This window comes from Grammomys surdaster, unplaced genomic scaffold (genome assembly GCF_004785775.1).
Source record: "Grammomys surdaster isolate TR1022 unplaced genomic scaffold, NIH_TR_1.0 66, whole genome shotgun sequence".
NCBI lineage: Eukaryota > Metazoa > Chordata > Mammalia > Rodentia > Muridae > Grammomys > Grammomys surdaster.
In genome coordinates, this window is record NW_021604568.1 from 1,925,183 (window position 1) to 1,945,294 (window position 20,112).

The window sequence follows — 20,112 nt, forward strand, 5'->3', positions numbered from 1 at the left end:
TCAATAACTTCTGGACCAAGATTTAGGTTCAGTTTCTTTTCTTCCTTCTCTCTTCCTTTTCTCTTTTTTTTTGTGGGGGGGGGGGGGGGGGGGGGAGGTTGAGACAGGGTTTCTCTGTGTAGCCCTGGCTGTCCTGGCGCTCATTATATAGGCTAGGCTGGCCTAGAATTCATGGATATCTGACTGCCTCCCAAGTGCTGGGATTAAAGGCATGCACCACCATGCCCAGTGTACTCACTTGCTCTTGCTCTCGATCTCTCTCTTGTGCTCTCTCTCTTTCTCTCTCTCTCTCAATTAAAAAAAAATGTGTGTTTATGTCTGCATGTGTGTATGAGCTCATGTGTGCAGGTGCCAACGAAGTGTCCTCTGGAGCTGGAGTTACAGGTGATTGTGAGTCTTCTCATGTGGGTGCTAGGTATTGGATTCCACTCCTACAAGAGCAGCAAGTACTCTTAACCACCAAGTCTTGTCTCTCTCCATTCCCTTTTTTCTTTTTAAGAGACCAGGAAGGTCTTGTCATGTTACCCAAATGAGTTCTAAACACAGTATCCTCTGGTGATCCACCTGTTTGAACTTCCCAAGTACCTGAGTCTATAGTATGCCACCATGTCTGCCTTTAGATCCAAATTAGCTGATGTCAGCTAAACCTTATGCAAGGTTTGGTAAAGAGAGTTTGGTTGGGCAGAAGGTGAGAATAAAATGTGTGTTCCAACTCCCTGCAAAGGACTGACAATGGAATTGCCCTAATTTACCTTCATGCTGTGGAATCCTGGGACTTGTCTGAGCATATGAGATAGGGGTCCTGGCCTGGGGATATTGCTCACTGTTAGAACACTTACTTAGCATATGCAAGGCCGGAATTCAATCCACAGCACCACAGGGAAGGGAAGAGAAGGAAAGGACCAGTTCTGGGCAAATTTAAATACAGAGTCACATATCCCTTGTTTGTGTTATGATTTAGTTGAGATTCTGATAAAGGGTTGGGACCATACTCCCCGTCCCCCTTTGAAGCAGTGCTGAATACATACTTGATTTCGTATGACTTCAGGGAGCTTAATGATCCTATAGTGTTTAGGAACATCTTCTATCATTATTGCTTTACAGTCTGTTTCCTAACCTGAAATCCTAGATCAGGCCCCTTCTAGACTCTAGGAGCCCTTTTACATGTTCCCTGCTCAGTGATTGTAATTTCCTTTCTTTGCTAGAATAAATAGCACAGAGCCACAACTGTTTCCTGGCTTCCTCTGCTGGTGTTTCTGGGATACAGTGCCTAAGACTCTGAGGCTTGAGTCTGAATTCTACTCAGTGGCTTTCCTCTTGTTAGAGATACGGTTTTAATATGTAGCTGGCCTTAAACTTGTGATCTTCCTGCCTTAGGCTCCTAAGTGCTGGGGTCACAGAACTGGCCTCTGTGGCATTTTAGTTTGTGTGACCCATGGTAAATCAGTGACTCCTAGTGTATGTTCACTATTCTCCCTGTAAAAATAGAGATAGAAATAATTATTCAGTAGAGTGATTTTTAAGATTATACAGGATCCATATAAAACACATAATAGCATAATGTTAATGCTCTATATATTTTGTGATTTTTAAGAAAATTATCTTTAGTTTTTTGAAAATTATATAATTCTCATTTCTCCCTTTTCTCCCTCCAAACACTCCCATGTATGCCACCCCTTTGATCTCTTTGAAATTCACAACCTCTTTGTCTTCAATTATTTCTGTGTGTGTTTCTAAGTACATAAATAAATAATACTCAGTTTGTATGATGTTATTTTTAATATGTTTTCAGGAGTGTCTATTTGGCATTGGATAACTAGTTGGTGAGCTTTTCCCTGGGAAGGGCTCTTTCTCCTGCTCTTAGCATTCCTTAGTTACCTACAGTTCTTTGTCTAGGGTTGAGGCCTCGTGCGGTTCCCCCCATGTCAGTCTGTCTGTGGTGGTCTTGTTCAGCTCATATTTAGGCAGCCATGTTGGTGAGACTTCATAGATGTAGCTTCTGATATTTTAGAAGACAGTCTCACAGCAAGTTCTTTGTTCCTCTTGCTCTTTCCATCTTTCTGCCCTTCCTTCCACAATGATCTTTGAGCCTTGGGTGTAAGAGGTGCGTGTAGTAGATGGATCAGTCGGGCCCGTGCTTCGCAACGCTGATCATTATGGTTTTCTGTGTTGGTCTCTGTCTATGGCAAAGAGAAGTTTGCTTGATGAGGAATCTTGTGTTTTATAAGCTATTTTAATCATTAACAGTACCTCTGTGACTCCCTCGATAGAGAATGAGTTCTGAGGCTTTCTTGCATCAGCATCAACAATACAAAAACACTTAATCTGCCCACAGTGATGGTGTGCACCTTTAATTCCAGAGGCTGAAGCAGGCGGATCTTTGTGAGTTTGAGGCCAGCTTGGTCTACAGATTGAGTTCAGGACATAAAGAAACCTTGTCTCGGAAAACAAACAAAAAAACCCCTATCTTCTATGAAGTTGAGTTGAGACAGAACTTTGCAAGTTTAAATTCAGCTGCTGGAGAATATAAGAGGAATCTCTTCCCTTTACTTCCTGTCCTACTCTTGTGACAGGATTCTATCCAGTTGATCAGAGCATCTGTCACTATAGAAACAGGACTCACATTGTGAAGGTACCTGAAATAGTAAAGATCTAGTTCTGACTCACTGGCTCTTCTGCTTCCTGTGAGGTAGTGACAGTTTCATACAGAGTCATACAGAGAGGAGTGGTATGCTGGGAAGAAAAGCAGCAAGTACACCTGATAGAGGGAAAAATGCTTTGAAGCTTGAACAGGCCAGGGGTTTCAAGTGGAACCTGGAAAAATGGCCTGAAAACACTTTTGTTTCCCCACATACATTTATTATGTGTATGTAGTAGTAGGAGTCACATGTAGGAGTCAGTGCTCTCTTTCTCACCACAGTTGTGTGTGCTGGGGCCACATTGGGGCGGTTACGCTTGGTGGCCAGCGCCCTGAACTGAGGGCCCCCTCCTCCTCCTCCTCCTCCTCCTCCTCCTCCTCCTCCCCCTCCTCCGTCTTCTTTTTTTTTTTTTTTTTTTTTTGTTTTTTTGAGACAGGATTTCTCTGTATAGCCCTGGCTGTCCTGGAACTCACTCTGAAGACCAGGCTAGCCTCGAACTCAGAAATCCACCTGTCTCTGCCTCCCAAGTACTGGGGTTAAAGGCATGCACCACCACTGCCCGGCTACTTTTTCTTTCTTTATTGCTCCTTTTTCCCTCCCCTCTCCCCTGTTTTTCTCTCTCCCCTCCCTTTCTCTTCTCTTCTGTAAAATGAATTAATTTATTTTTGGTTTTTCGAGACAGGGTTTCTCTGTGTAGCCCTGGCTATCCTGGAACTCTCTGTAGACCAGGCAGCCTCTGCCTCCCAAGTGCTGGGATTAAAGGCGTGCGCCACCACGCCCGGCAAATTATTTTTAGTGTAAATGTAATTAGTAAATTAATCCAGCAGTTGTATTTCTTTTTCTTAGCTGGTCCCAATAACCATACAGAGATACCAAGATTATTTTGATGGCTTTACCTCACTTATCTGGAGAGTTGGTTGATTTACATTAACCCCTAAGCTAACCTGACTCCCTCCCAGCCATGCTCCCAACTAAACTTGCAATTAGGGCTTCTGTTGTTCAGATGAACACTTAAAAAATTATTCCTCCCCATGACCACGCTGCTCAACCGACCCTTTCCTCATGGCTTCCACTCTAACTCCCCGAAAATACACCCACCCCACCCCCTGGCAGAGGTCTTGCCCTATTCTCTCTTCTGCCCAGCCATTGGGTGATCAGCATTTATTGACAAAGCAGAGAATAAACGGTAAGAGTTGTTTATACAAACTTGAGACAGGAGTTCTTGTCCTAGCATTGCAATGCCATGTCCAGATTGAGACAAGATATGGGAGCTGAGAAATCAGGATTTAAATAACACAAGGATAACCTTTACAAAATGCACAAAAACATCACGCCTACACCTTTTTCTTTTCTTTACCTTTCCTTTCCTCCCATAACACATTTGAGACCAGGTCTTACTCTATAGTGCATTCTGGCCAGGAACTGACCCTATAGACCAGGCTGGCTTCAACCTTGTGTGGATCCCACTGTCTTTGTGTGTTAAGTGCTGAGATCACAGACATGTATTCCATATATTCCCATGCCCAAGTCATTCACATCACAAGGGATGTGAGACTGTTAGATGGTGTGGCTCTGCCATCTCAGAGCCCATTGTTATAGCGTCACAGATTAGGAAATACGAACTAAGAGTTGTGGGAGATATGCATCATTTTATCAACATTATATTGTCCAGAATTAGCCATATTTATTACCCTGGACCATAAGACAGAGAAATGCTCTTTCCTGGAAGAGGAACACTATTACTGATCATCCCACTATTCTCTGCCACACTAGTCTCCTTTCTTAAAGTTAATTCTTGCCTAAGTGTCTTTTCTCTTTCCCTTGCAGGTAGTATACCTGGCCAGTGAAACCTTCAACTACAGTGCCATTGACCGAGTAAAGTCCAGGGGCAAGCGGCTTGCACTAGAGAAAGTGCCAAAAGTTGGGCAGCGGTTTAACCGCATTGGGCTACCACCAAAGGTATAGATTGCACTTATGTGACTTAACAAAGTCGATGGTTTTTGGTGGCGTAATCAGTCAAGGCGGGAACCAGGGTGCTTACAGACTTTAACTGTGCGTGTGAATGACCTGCCTGAGGTTCTTGACTCTCTCTGTCACTTCTGTCAGGGATGAACAGTCCTCACTTTATTCCTCTGGAGTGTAGACCGTTTGCATAGGCTTCTTGAGCTTGGGTGGGTGAACCTCCCCACCCCTTTCTCCTGGACCTACAAGGAGATAAAGGCACGGTACTCTTGGAAATGCTCCTTTCTCTGGTGTGAACTCCACAGGGCCTTTGTGGGTCCTTGGCTTACTTGGCCTCTACAGAGATGCTTTTGTTCCTAACTCTTGGTTGTAGGTCGGGTCATTCCAGCTCTTTGTTGAAGGCTACAAAGATGCAGACTATTGGCTGCGGCGTTTTGAAGCAGAACCTCTCCCTGAGAACACGAACCGACAGCTACTATTGCAGTTTGAGCGGTTGGTGGTGCTGGACTACATCATTCGCAACACTGGTGAGCAGCCAGGGGTGCTCCCGTGCTCTGTACCAAAGGTCTGAGGACTGAGCTCTGGAGGGACTGAAGGTGCTACCTTGTGAGGATGGCATTTTCCTGTGTTTGAATGGGTATGCATATTTGAGGGCCTGGCAGACCAATTTTCCAGGTTCAATTTCATCCAGATACAGCATCTGCAAGTTATCAGAGGCAGTAGTAAATCCTGAGCTGGGACTTACCTGGCTCTTCTGAAACACTGTGGAAAGTACATTCACTCTAGAGTCCTTCATCCTTAGGACTTCTTGAAGTAGGTTCTGGGATCATTGATTTTCTTTTGTTGTTTTTTGAAACAGGGTTTCTTTACCTCTGGTTGTCTTGGGACCTTGAACTCACCAAGATCCATCTGCCTTTGCCTCCAAGTGCTGAGATTAAGTAGGTCACTATGTCTAGCATGATTTTTTTTTTTTTAATATGTTAGTGAACTTGAATTCATCTGACCTGACCAAACCTGACCAAATACTTGTATTGAGGATGAAAGCTTTAGATTCATGCCTTCTTAGCAGGATATTTTGATTACTAATCAGTCTCCTTAGGAGATTTTTTGATTCTTGGTGGTTTAATCATGGCAGGTTTTATGTGTCTAGGACTATCTCCATTTCTACGTTATTGAGTTTGTTGGCATAAAATTGTTTTTAGTGTTCTTTTTATGTTTATAGAATTGTTGGTAATATTTCTGGTCTCGTTTTTATCCATTTTCCCCCTTATTCTGTCTAGCTAAAGCTTTGTCCCTTTTGTTGATCTTAGCTTGTTTATGTGGTTTTGGTTTTTAAGATAGGGCTTCACCATTCACCATGAGACTCTGGCTGTCTTGGAAGTCTCTGTGTGGTCCGGTCCAGGCCTGGCCTCAGACTCACCAAAGTCCTTTGCATCTGCCTTCCAAGTGCCATAACTAAAGGCGTGTGCCACTACGAGTTCCTGCTGGTCTTAAAGGCCAGCTTTTGGTGTCTTTGTTTTTCTGTTTTGTATTGATTCTCTGTTCAGCGTGCATCTGCCCCAGTGCAGCATCTGCCCTGGTGCCGTACCCTCTCTTCCATTTGCTTTCAGTTTGTTCTTCTTTCTACTTCTGTAAGTTATAAGGTGAAGCTGTTGAAGGTATTAGTGAGCTTTCTCATTTTACAGTATAAGTATTTATAGCTACAAATCTATCACTAAGCTCTGTGCTGTTATATCCGATATATTTTGGTTAGGTGTCTATTCACTTCCATTGTCTCGTAAGCTTTTCTTAGTTGCCATTGTGATTTTATCTTTCATCCATTGTTTAATTATGGAATTTTGTGAATTTCCCTCCTCCTCCTCCTCTTCTTCTCCTCCTTTTCCTCCTCTTCCTCTTCTTCTTCCTCCTCCTCTTTCTCCTTCTGTTCCTCCTCCTTCAAGACAAGGTTACACCTTGTAGCCCAGGCTGTTCTGGAACTCGATGTGTAGCTCAGGCTAGTCTAGAACTCAGTGCACTATTTCTGCTTCTCAGAAAGCAGGCGTGAGCTCTTGTGCTTAGGTTGGTTGTCTGTCTGCTGTTGCTTGATGACTGACTACTCCATAGACTTCCTTTTATTGTAGTTTTGCTTCCTGTTGTTTATTACCTGTGGTTAATTGTGGTCTGAAAATACTAAATGGGAAGGTTCAGAAATAAATAATGCATAAGCTTTATATAACTTTAAAAAAAGATTCCATTCTAAGTAGCTTAAGTTTCTTGCTGTCTTACCCAGCACATGAGTCATCCCTCTGTCCAGCATATCTGCATTTTGGAATTGCCTGTCTGTCAGTTTTAGTGATCTTAGCTAGTATTTCCTTCAAGTGAAGAAGTGACTTTAGATGTTACAGAGCATATATGTAAGGGGAGGGATAACAGTTTATGTGGAGTTTTGAGTTTGTGTGCTCTAGTTTTAGGATCCATTTGGGAATCTTGGAACACACCCTTGGATAACTTTGACTGTTACCTACTTTTTTTCAGTCTATTAACAGTCTGTGACTTCATATCTGATCATCCTGGAAAGTATCTCATGTCCAGTGAGAAGCAGTGTGAGGATAAGAAAAGAGTTGTGTGTGTGTATGTGTCTGTTAGACCTTTTGCTGAACTTTCCCTATGCACATTCCTTTAAAGAATAACTAAAGTAACCCCGGATGGTATCCTATAGAACACTATTCAAGTGTTATATACCCAAATTGTCTCATGAAAAAAATAGTTTTTGTTTTGTTTTGAAACAGGGTCTCACTATGCAGAGCAGGCTGGCCTCAAACTCAGAGATCTGCCTGCCTCTTCCTTAGTGCTGGGGCTAAAGGTATATACCATTGCACTTTACAGCAGTGATTTTTATTCTTCATCAGTAAAAATGATACAAACAGGTCCAGATACTACATTCCATTCATGCATTCACCAACCCCCATTTTTAATTTCTTGAAGCAGCTGGGTATTTGTCCTGTAAAATTTTCATATTGACAGATTGAGTATCCTCCATTCCCTAGGTTTCTTTCAGATTGTTGCTAGGTCTGAAGACTTGGTAAAGTTCAGGTTTGGATTTTTAATAAATTTTATTTTGCCGTAAAGTTAATAGAAATACTACAAAAATGGTATTTACAAATTCAATCAGTCTGGGCTTGGTAGTGCAACTCTCTATTCCTAGCTCTTGGAAGCTAAGGCAGGAGATTGCAAGTTCAAGGATAGCATATGCAATGCAAGATGCTGTCTCAAAAAATAAAATTAATTCCAGGGCCAGCAAGATGACTCAGTGGATAAAGACACTTGCTGCTAAGTCTGATAACCTGAGTTTGATCCCCAGGACCTACATGTTAAAGGAGGAATTGACACCTGCTAGTTATTCTGTGACCTCCGCAAATGTGCCATGGCACATGACCCCCATCCTAATTTTTAAAACTCAATTGAAAAACTTTTTGAGACTCAGTGGGTCACAGCTTATAGGTCAGTGGCAGAGTGTTTGCTTAGCATACACAAGGCTACAGGTTCAATACCCAGCAGAACTCTTGTTCCTGAATCGTAATAGTTTATCTGCTTTACTAATAACCTCTGTCCCATATGCGTTTTCTTTAATGGTCTTAAATACATTTTTATTACATTGAGTTACTTATGGGGTGGGGGAGTCGTGTCTGTCATGGCTCATGTATGGAGGTAAGAGGACAATTTTCAGGAGTTAGTTCTCATATTCTGCCTTGTGGGTATTGAGGATTGAATTTAGTTGATAAAGTTACCTGCTGCCATCTCAGTATTGTCCACCCCCACTGTACCCCACATATATTTTTTTTTGGACCTTCTTCAGTTAAAGATGTATTGCCTCTTTATCCCTGAGTATTTCCTAAATACAAGGATATTCTCTTATGTAACAGTAGTACAACTATAAAAAATTTAGATGTGCTATTATCTAATCTGTACACTGAATTCATTCTGTTTTTGCCAGCTTGCTTTAAAATGCTTTCATTGTGAAATAATGTCCTAGATCTTAGATGGCTGTGTAGCACGGGGCTGTGGTCCCAGTGCTGGGGAGGCAGAGGCAGGGGAAAGTCCTTGGCTGTGTAGGCATTTGGAGGACAGTGGTAGGCTATAAACAAGACATCTGGACCACTGGTTTTGTCTGGTTGTTATCTCTTATTTCTCCTTCAGTCTGGAACAGTTCTCAGTCTAGCATGATGTCAGCATTTTGGAAGAATGTCATTTGGAAGGCCACTGATTGTTTTGCTTGTCTGTTTTAGAATACTTTTCAGCTTGGTGTGTCTGTTTCCTCACAATGACCTTAAATTAAGCATGTTTTAGCAGGAGTGTCACAGAAGTGGTATCAGGTTCTTAGAGCAGTATCAGGAAGCACGTCCTGTCTCATATTGATACTAATTTTGGTAACTTGATTGTCTCTTGGATTTTCTCTATTGTGCAATTTATCCATACTTGGTGTGGGAACGTCTCTTTACATAAGTGGTAGAAGATAGAACCTAGTGGACAGAAGTTTTAGGTCACTGGTATCATGCTCTTGAAGTAAGGGGGCTTGGGCCCCCTCACCCCCCTCCCTGCTCTTTTTTGTTTGTTTCCTGACCATTTTTAGGTAAACATCCTCCTCCACCATATCCTCCTTACTATGTTCTGCTTGCCACAAGCCCAGGGCAGCAGGACCAGGTTACCTCAGGCTGAAACTAAATAAAACTAGATGTTTCTTCCTTATAAGCTGATTTCTTTCCCAGGTACTTTGCCAGAGCAATGGGACACAAACACATAGACTTGTTTATTGAGATAGGGTCTCTTTATATAGCCCTGGCTATCTTAGAACTCTGTACACCAGGCTGGCCTTGAACTCACAGAGGTCCACCTCTCTTTGCTGTCTGAGTACTGGAACTGAAGGTGTGCATCACCCAGCCACATAATTTTTATTTAATATATTTACTCACTTTCTGTTCTTATTTATTTTGATGCTCAAATTTTCCCTAATTTGGCCAGTGTTCCTGTGCTCTTCTGATATGTATGTACTATAAGCACTTCCTTAATCTCTGGCACAAGATGTTCTGGGTTCATCTTCTGGTTCCAAGCTGGAATTGCCATTTCTCTGAGGTTCCTCTTTTTATTTATTTATTTATTTATTTATTTATTTATTTCGGGTTTTTTTTTTAGGTTCCTCTTTTTAAAAAGGATATATTTATAGCTATAAATTTATAAGTTCATATGAATGCTTCCATTTTCATTCAGACACAGGTTTATTTTAGCCTTCTTTGATTTATAATTCCTTTCTGGATACACACTGACCTAACTCCCAGTACAATAATTTACAATACAATAAATAAAATAATATAATATAAATTTATTTATTTTTTAATACAGTACAGAAAGGAGTTTCAGAATTGCTAAAGGGAGGAAAAAAATACTAAGTAGATTTGAGACTTTGTAAAGCATTAGCCTTTCCCCAAATAGCAGAATTATCCAATATCATTGTTTCCTTTCCTGCCACTTGGTAGCTTCATTTCTACTTCCTCCCCCAATCCTTTCTTCTCACTCTTCTTCTTCTTTTTCTCCTCCTCCTCTTCCTCCTCCTCCTCCTCCTTTTTTTTTTTTTTTTTTTTTTTTTTGAGACAGCCTGTAGCCTGTACTGGCCATAAATGTTTGATCTTTCTTCCTCAAGCCTCATTAATGGCTGGATTATAGGCATGTAACACTGTACCCAACTACTAGAATACTTTGCCCACCTGCAAGGACATTTTATTCATAACATGCACTCATCTTTTCGTCTCACCAGACTCAGTTATTCTCATTTTGACAAATCCTTTTGTTGTTTGTTTTAGGGGTGTATCTCCACTCCTGGCTATACCTTTTATCTTCTTGAAGATACTAAATATTTTACTTGCCCATTTAAAAGTCTATAGAAGATAAGTCCCTTGTTCGGAGGTGTTACAGGTCTGTTTTTGTGGTCTCATTTCTGTTCTTTCTGGTTTTGTTTCTGTGATTGGTTGGTTGGTAGTCAGATACTTTATCAGAACCGTAGAGATGTTTAAGAGTCTCGGACGCTGTGTAGATCTTACCCAGGGTACAACGTTTATGAAGGGCCAGCACCTGAGTCACCAGTACCCAAGGTCACATTAGCCTCAGATACTGAGGAGGAGCTTTGGTTGCTTCCAAGATGGGCTCCAAGTTTTTTCTCTGTCAAGAGCCACTGTCTCATTCCCCAGCCTTCCAGCCACCTCTTCCCACATCAGTGGGTGCTGCAGTAGGGGACTGAAGCCATAGGTATGGAATCCCCCCGTGCGTGCTTTCTCTCCTGGACTCAGCTCTTAAGATTCCTTTTTCCCTTCCCTCCTTCCTTACCTTTCTTCCAAGACAGTGTTGTCGTAAGAACCAGGCCAGCCTTGAATTTATGATCCTCCTGCCTCAGTCTCCTGAGTGCTGGGATTTTGACTCAGATTTTATGATCGTGTTAAAATCACCAATGCCTTTCAGAGATTTTAAAATATTTTATCCTGCCTTATAGTTGATCTCAGTTGGAGAGGTAGTCCACGTATTTCCAAATGTTTAATCCATTATTTCTAAAGTCAGATAAGTTATTTCTACTAACAGTGTTTCTGTTTACAGACCGAGGCAATGACAACTGGTTGATCAAATATGACTGTCCAATGGATAACCCTAGCTGTCGGGTAAGAGGTTGCTCCATATCTAAGAAGAGGATGGGAGGAGAAACCCTTAAACTGTGGAAACACAGAATAGAGATTTAGGTCACAAAAGTTCAAAAGAGTCAGAGAAACTCAAGGATTTAAAGTTAAGTTAATAATTGGTATAGTTTTTTTTTCATGTGTTTTAAGGAACATCTTGCTGAGTGATATTAATTGGGGTAACATCAAGAAAAGGAGTAAGTTTGGAGCACATTACATACCCTTTCCATTCTTTCTTTTGAGTTTCATGCTGCACTGTAGTAGAGTAAAGGTCTGAGAAATACTACATTGAATGAATCCGCCTATATTGTTTATCCCAGCGGCTTCTGCCCTTTTAAGTCATGGGGCACTTTTTTTTTAACAGACAAATCAGACCCTACAAGCTTAGAAAGTTTCAGTGCCTTTAAGGTTTTTTTTTTTTTTTTTTGAGACAGGGTTTCTCTGTATAGCCCTGGCTGTCCTGGAACTCACTCTGTAGACCAGGCTGGCCTCGAACTCAGAAATCCACCTGCCTCTGCCTCCCAAGTGCTGGGATTAAAGACGTGTACCACCACTGCCCGGCCAAGTTTTTTTTTTTTTTTTTTTCTTTTAAGATTGAATTCATGTGTACGAGTTTTTGCCTGTTCAGATGTCTGTGCACTATATGTGTGCCTGGTGTCTGCAGAGGCCAGAAGAGTGTGTCTGATCTGTGGCTCTGAGCCACCATGTGGGTGTTGGGAATCAAACTTATGTGCTCTGCAAGAGCAGCCGGTGCTCTTTAACCTCAAGCCATCTCTGCTACAATTCCTGTTCCTGTGATGGCGCCACGGAGCCTGAAGAAATCATGGAACCACATAGGCGTAGTGTTCCAGGTGTAGCCAGCCAAGGGTGATCACTCTACTCAGTTCCTGTCCTGTCCTTTTCTTCTCTTTATTTTCTTTTGTTTGTTTGTTTCATTTTTTATTTTTTTTTCCAGACAGGGTTTCTCCTTGTAGCCCTGGCTGTCCTGGAACTAGTTCCGTAGACCAGACTGGTTTAGAGCTCCTATCTGCCTGCCTCTGCCTCCTAAGTGCTGGGATTAAAGGCGTGCGCCACCACTGCCCTGCTTGTCCTTTTCATCTTTTTGTATCACTGACTTATGATAGTTACCTTGTATAGAAACCTGTCATCCTTGATTCTGTTTTCTCAATGGAAAATGGGGACATTGTTACCATTACCAGTGAAGTCATGTCTGTGCTAGGTAGGGTCCACACTAAAAGACCTTGGCAGGCTGACACAAAATTTTCTTTCCTTCTATTCTCAAGTTTTACCTTAGAATAATTTCCAACTATTTTTGTTTTTGTCATTATCCTACTAAGGACTCAGGCAAGTTCTAGGTAAATAAATGTACATGTTCCAGAATCATCAAGGACCTCTAGCAATGTGTATGGTACACACTTGTAACACTAGCATTTAGGAAGGAGAGACCAGCCTGAGTAACATAGTAAAACTCCTGTCTCTGGGAGTAAGGGGTGGGGTAAGAGGGAGAAATTCCAGAGAACCTTGAACAGACTCAGATGCCACTAATAAACTAGGTCCAGAAAACAGTATGAAAACCAGTAGAGGTTGGATCTAGGTGAGGGCAAGCTAGAGGAGGGCTGAACTGAGGTGTCTTGCTGCTATTTATCTATTTATTTATTTACTTGTTTGTTTGTTTGTTTGTTTGAGGCAGGGTGTCTATGTAGCCATGGCTGGTCTGGAGCTTGTTCTATAGACCAGGCTAGCCTTGAACTCAGAGATCCTCCTGCCTCTGCCTCCTGAGTGCTGGAATTAAAGTTATATACCACCCCTATCCTCCCTTCTTGCTGCTCTTTTAAAGGGCCTGAGCAAGTCTCTTTGTTCTGCAGGACACAGATTGGGTGATGGTGAGGGAGCCTGTTATCAAGGTGGCTGCCATAGACAATGGGCTAGCTTTCCCACTGAAGCATCCTGACTCCTGGAGGGCATGTAAGTTTAAAAGCACTGAGCTTTGCTCTGTTTGTTGCTGTAGTAGGATCAGCCTAAGAATTAATGAATTACTGTAGCTTCAGACATTTTACACACTAGCCAACAGCATATGGCAACTGTTCCACAGTATAAACTATTTTAATTTTTACCATTATTTCCACTAGAGGTATATGGGTAATGAGAGAGTAGACGCATATGGGTTGGGTGGGAAGCATGTGTAAGGCCCCTCCGTTCCATTTCTAATTCTTGCAAAGTAAATGAATCAGTATAAAAATGGTTTTTCTCCTTTTCACTTTGCATTCTTCTCAAACTTGTCTTTTCATATTTTATTCCATTTGGGTTTCTGCAGATAAATTGCTGTCAGTGCCCTGTCTTCCTTGTACTACATACCCCATTGTTACTGAGACTCTGGAAAGGACAGGAGTGGAGTCACTAGCCCCTTTGTATCACCAGCCTTTCTTCAGGACCATTTGAAAGCCTAGCAAGAAGTTGCATCTGGATAGGGCTGTTTGTAGAAGGTCATATGTCACCTGAGAAAGAGCTCTGAGATTAGGCAGCTCTGGGTGGGACACCTGAGTCTTGTGTTGACTGGTTGTGCAGTCTTAGGGTCAGCAAGTCTTGAATGTGGATTTTGTTGGTAATGTACTTCAGGGAAGGGTTGTTTTGTTTTTGGAATACCCCTGATAGAAGACCCAGGACGGGGGACTTTTCCAGCACCAGCTTTGCTGTGCGCCTTTTCTCTTTTCAGATCCTTTTTACTGGGCCTGGTTGCCTCAGGCGAAAGTCCCATTCTCTCAGGAGATCAAAGATTTGATTCTTCCAAAGATTTCAGACCCTAACTTCGTCAAGGACTTGGAGGAAGACCTATATGAGCTCTTCAAGGTCAGCCCTTTGGAAAAAGGCCATTCTTTCTGGTTTTTCTTCTTAGTCCTGACACAAGCCAAGAAGGATATTGTCTTACACCATTCTCACTTGAGTTAGCCGAAAAGCAAAGTTACTACAGACTAGCTGGAGCTGGTTTGGAAGGCTTGAAAGAAGTGGCAGCCCTGGTGATAGGATGGTGTAGCTCAGGTTGCAGAGTGCTTACTTAGCACACAAAGAGCCCTTGTTCCTTCTCTAGCACCACTTGAAGCCCGTGTGCTGTAGTACTCAACTGGGGGAGGCAGGAGGATCAAACGTTCAGTGTTCTAAGTGGGACAGGAAATGGTATACTTATTTCCCAGCCCACTGCTTCCTTTCTGTGTACTGAGTAAACTACTCTTAGAGACTTAACTGGGGGCAGGGGATGGGGGAATGGGTTCCTGAGAGGCATTCTGTGGTTCCATCATCTCCCTTCTGCCCTTTTCTTGTAGAGAGATCCTGGTTTTGACAGGGGCCAGTTCCATAAGCAGATTGCTGTCATGAGAGGCCAGGTAAGCCTGGGACATTTCCCATTGCCTTTTTCTCTCTGGAAGGGTTATATATGCTCATGTTGAACAGATGTAGCAGGATTGTGTTTGACAACCTTTTAGCTATGTGCCATATATAATTATGACTCTGCCCTAAAATATGGGAGAGGAAAGGTAGCCTTCTGCAGTCTCCTCCCTCTTCTATGGTGTTGACACCAGGGTTTGCTGAAGGACTCATCGAGTGTTTAGCCCTGTGCTAGTTGCTGTGTGCATTATTGGTAAATAAACCAGCTCACTGGCCTTGAACTTCTCAAGGCTACATGCCTCATTCAGGGCTGATAATTGGGCAAATCATACCAGTTACAGGTTCTGTGATGCTGGGCAAGAGTCTGCATTTTCTTGCTTATAAAATAAGGTAGTAACTCTTCCTTGCTCTATTGTGGACAAATATATAAGAGAGTTCATGGTAAGCAATAAGTAAAATACTGTGGGTGCATGGTAAACATGCACACACTCATCATAGTTACAATGTTGTTTAATTACAAGTTGTATTCTTCTTCCTTTCTGTTCCACCTTCAGAGGGAGCTAGAGAAACCTGGAATTGTCAAAACTGTGTAGACCCAAGCATGGTGGTGCACATCTATAATTACAGCACTCAGGAGGCAGAGGCAGGTGGATCTCTGTGAATTTGAAGCCAGCCTGGTCTACATAGTGAACTCAGGACAGCCAGAGCTATGTAGTTAGACACTATCTCAAAGACTAAGCAAAATTGTTGGGTACTGGTGTCATAAGTATCACTTAAGGAGAGCTCAGCAGGGCTGGAGAGCTGGCTCAGTGGTTAAGAGCACTGACTGCTCTTCCAGAGGTCCTGAGCTCAATTCCCAGCAACCACATGGTGGCTCACAACCTTCTGTAATGGGATCTGATGCCCTCTTCTGGTGTGTCTGTAGACAGCGACAGTGCACCCGAGCTCAGCAGTGAAGGACACAGACTGATCCGAGTTCCTGGGTCTGGAGCCTGGTGCTCCCATCACCTGCCTATGAGACCTGGTGCAGAGCTTGTTTCCGTCATTTTTCTCATGCCTTGCTTCATAGTATTATAATTCGATGTATTCTTGGAAACAGTTGTAAATAGAAAAGTCAGCTTCTTGAATCTTTTTTTTTTTTTTTTAAATACCTGACAGGGTTTCTCTTGGAACTCAATTTGTAGACCAGGCTGGTCTCTAACTCACACAGATCCACCTGCCTCCTGAGTGTTGAGACTAGAGGCATGTGCCCCCATGCCCAGCTTCTTGAATCTTTTTCTTTGAGATAGGTTGTTGTATAGTCCAGGCTGGACCAAAAGTTATTATGTAGTCCAAAACCCTTGATCATCCTGGCTCCATTTCCTAAGTGCTAAGAGATCACAGGCATGTGGCTATAATTATCTTACTAACTTGAATCTTCAAAGAATGTATTAGTCTTTCCACTACAAGTATATATTTACCCTTCCTACCATTTAGCTAAAGGCTCCCAGAGAGCGCCTTTGGGCTGCTGAGCTCATTTTCCTTGAAATGGGATAGTCAAGACGTTTTAAGAGCTGTCATTTATTCATCTGTCTAAATAACAATATTATGCCTTTCCAAGGAAAGCAAGGGCCCAGTGAGGCTGGCATACACCACCATAGCAGCCTTCCCACCGTCCCTATTAGGGTATCATCTATCTAGGCAGGGGTAAAGCTAGGGGAGAAGAGCAGGTGAAATTTACCTTTCTCTCTACCGTATGTTCTTAATGTCTGTAGAACAGCTTTGGCAGTAGGAGTGTTGTATAAGCAAAGGAAGCGTTGTTTTGAGCACAGGAATCGCAATTTGATTACATATTCAGAGGCAGACCTACAGTGTGTTCTGGAAAGGACAATGGAGGGGAAACTTGCAAGGAACCCAGCACAGTAGTCTGACTTTGTGTCACTTGTTTTGAAACTTTTTGGACCAGTTGACTTACCTCTAGGTAAATAATCATAGGGTAGGACTGTGGTGTAGCCTCCTAAGTCAGATAATCATAGTTTGCTTAGTCACACACATTCAGCCGATTTACCTACCCTTCAAAATGACAGGGCCAGGCATGCTGATACTCTGAACCTTTGGGAGGCTGGGGTAGGAAAGGCTTAGCTAAAGGGTACCTGCCTGGTGTGTATGAAGCTTTGGGTTTGGACCTGAGCACCACAAATTTTGAGAGAGGATTACAAGGTCAAAGGGAATTCTTTTCAGCTTTCCCGTATGATTATTCCACATTCCAGTCCCACAGCCATGCAGTCTGTCTCTGAGCTCTCTCCACCTCTCAGGTCATATTTTCTATTTCTGTCATCTTAAAGGGCAGAGAAGTATTTGTTTCTACTTGGTATTATAATTTCTGCTTTGTTTGCTTGTTTGTTTTAAGGCAGGAATACTGTCCAGGTTGGTCTCAGATTCCTGGCCATCAAGCGACCTTCCTGCCTTACGCAGACACAGTTTTTAAAACTTGTTAATGAAGTGGTATCCACTTCGATGGTGTGCCTATTCAGATTCCAACTTTCTTTAAAAGAAATTTAGGACCATTTTTATTTTATTGTGTGAGTGTTTTGCTTGTATGTTTATCTGCACCCCACTTGTATGAATGGTGTCCATAAAGGCCAGGAACAAGGGTCAGACCCCCTGGAACTGGAATAACAGATGGTTGTGAGCTACCATGTGGGTGCTGGGAATTTAACCCAGATCCTATGGAAGAGCAACCAGTGCCTTTTAAGTATGAGCCATCTCTCTAGCCCCCACATTTTCAAATTTTCATTTAAAACTATGTGTCTATCTCTATGTATGTTTGTGCATGTAAGTATGGTGCCGTAGTATTACAGCAGAGGGCATCAGATACCGTGGAGCTGGAGTTATGGGTGTTGTGCGCCACCTCACAGGGATGCTAGGAGCTGAACTCAGATCCTGTGCAAGAGCAGTAGATGCTGTTTCAGTCACTGAACTCCCTCTCCAGCCTTACGTTCCTACTTTTGTAAATAGCCTACTTCCATGGTATCTCCATTGGCATTTGTTTTTGACATGAGGGATGATACTGTCTGCAGAGGCAGCCGTAGAATACTCAGCCTTTCACCCCCCTCCCTTTTTTTTTCAATGCAGATCCTAAATTTGACCCAGGCCCTAAAAGACAATAAGAGTCCCCTGCACCTCGTCCAGATGCCACCTGTGATTGTTGAGACGGCCCGTTCTCATCAACGGTCTGCAAGTGAATCCTACACACAGAGCTTTCAGAGTCGGAAGCCCTTCTTTTCATGGTGGTAGCCCCAGAGGCAGGCAGAAGAAATCCTGCAGGAGACAGGCTGGGAGGAAGCCAGAGAAACTGGTGCACAGCAGAGCCTTTCAGAGCCCTTCCTCTTTGCTCGACACCTCCCTCAGGGCTTTCCTACCCACAGGGAGAAGCACAATCAGGGACAAGCGTGCTCCTGGACCTTCAGAGTGTTGGGGAGGCTCATGTCCAGGCACAGAGCCCAGGCAGCTAAGGAGGAGCAGCTCCCTCCTAGCATTTGGTGGCTGGTTGGGAAAGTCCCATCTCTCCCTAACAACCCTCTCCATCCAGGCTCCCTAAAATATTCTGCATCAGAAACAAACAAAACAAAAACAACAGAAACAAATTTATATGCTTATAGGAAAACCCATATTAGATCCTCTGACATCAGAAGCCCTTAATCTAGAACCTAAATTTGTTCAGACAGAGGCGCTCTGATACTTAGCAGTTGTTTGTTTACTCCATGAACTGAGCTGTCAGAGACCTATTGCTGGCCCACAGACAGAAGCCATTCCTTTCTGGTTTTGCCAAATTGACCCTCCTCTTGCCACACTGGTACTGACTTCTTGTGGCAACGAGCAGGTTCATGTTCTGCACCTCTAAGAGGCTCTGCACACAGTCCTTTTCAATGCCCTGCTGTAACTTGTCCGGCACTCAGCTGAAGCAGGAGAGGCAGCCTTGGCAGTTGTGTTCTGCTAGGAATGGTTGTGTAAGGTGGAAGTGATTGACTTAGCCTGCTTGCCTGACGGGTGCTTAGGAGGGTTCTGTGGGGAGCCTGGCACAGCCTCACTTCTGGTCCTTAGTCCCCATGCTTTCCTACTTTTCTATTTCTGTTAATCTATTTCCCCCAATTTTTAAATGAGGAGTTCAGTTTGGGTTCTGGAGTGGCTTTCAGCAGGGGTTGTAGGTCAGTAGGTTCATGAGCGGCCAGGACAGTGTCTCTGTTCCTGTTACCACTGCTGCCTGGAAAAAAACAGGACCTGTGTTGTGCCTCCTAACTGGCTTGCCCCTTGGCTCCCTGCCTTCTTGTCCTGGGCTGGTTTCTGCTCAGCTTCTTAAAGAGAGGCCTTCCAACAGTCCCCCAGTGCCTGCCCAGCTCAACGTGCATCTTCCTGCTTCCATGTCTTCTCCCTTGCCAGGTGTTTGAACCCTTTCTACACCAAAGCAAAGAATTGGCTTCAGGAGGGAGTGGAAAGGGGGCCTCATGTGGCCGAGAGGCAGCAGCAGTGTTCACACCCTGTGCTGTGGACCCTTGAGTGTCTCATCCTCTACAACTGGTCAGTCAGCCTTGAAGAGAAATGTCCTGAAGGCTTGAAAAAACCAAAGAACAGGAGTGAGGAGCACAGCTGTGCCTCACCTGGTTGCCTGGCTCCCATCACCCAGAGGCAGGGCAGAAGACACAGCTCCGTCAGGTGGAGCAGGAGCCAGCTTGCTGTGGGCTTCCACTCAGCTACACGAATCTCTTTGAGCACTGGATATGCATGCCCTAAGGACAAAGTCACTGTTGTTTGCCCCGTCTTGACAATCCCATCCAGCCCACGTGGACTCTGGCCTCAGAACCATGTTTGAGAGAAGCCCTGCTTCCTCATCACAGAGGCCAGCAGGGTCCAGCTATGTGACGTTCTTCACAGATATCTTCACATCAGCCTGTTGGTGAGACTCCCCACTGGAGTACTGGAGAGAGCCAGCGGTGCCTGCAGAGAACTTAGTGCTGCACCAGACTCTCGTGCACCGTCTCCTGCTCCAGGTCAGGTCTACCGTCAGGAGGAGATTGGGTCCAATGCCAGGCCCCGGTGGGCAAGGGTGCAGGCGGCCTTCCCTGCCTCCCTCCCTTGAAGCCTGTACTCAAGTTGCCTTGAATGTGGACTTGGGAGTGCCAGGAGCTCAGAGTGTCAGGTACTTCAGAACAGCCGTCCCTCTGCCAGCCTGTCCCCTATGTCTAGGAGCAGAAGCTGGTTGGTGAGCGCTGCTGCCCTGTTCTTCTAATGCACTGTAGAAATTGTATGTATTGTATTTAAATCAATGCAAATGTATGAATAACAAATCCAGTTCTGACCTCTTTGTCCAATTTTCTTTGGGGGAAAAAAGACAAGGTAAATGCAGTTTTAAGGACCAAGAGACACATTTCCATGAAGTTACAGAGACTTGGGTCTTGAAG

General features: G+C 43.5%; 1 protein-coding gene across 1 annotated transcript in view; it reads left to right on the forward strand.

Annotated features, from left to right (window-relative positions):
* Pi4k2a (phosphatidylinositol 4-kinase type 2 alpha) overlaps positions 1-20,009 on the forward strand; it is a 30,557-nt gene extending 10,548 nt beyond the window's left edge. Inside the window, exons 3-9 of the mRNA XM_028773809.1 lie at positions 4,467-4,598; positions 4,975-5,128; positions 11,220-11,281; positions 13,162-13,261; positions 14,010-14,143; positions 14,614-14,673; positions 17,789-20,009. Of these exons, the coding sequence (XP_028629642.1) occupies positions 4,467-4,598; positions 4,975-5,128; positions 11,220-11,281; positions 13,162-13,261; positions 14,010-14,143; positions 14,614-14,673; positions 17,789-17,950 (804 nt within the window). The 3' untranslated portion in view covers positions 17,951-20,009. The remainder of the gene's footprint in view (positions 1-4,466; positions 4,599-4,974; positions 5,129-11,219; positions 11,282-13,161; positions 13,262-14,009; positions 14,144-14,613; positions 14,674-17,788) is intronic.
* Positions 20,010-20,112: the final 103 nt, after the last annotated feature.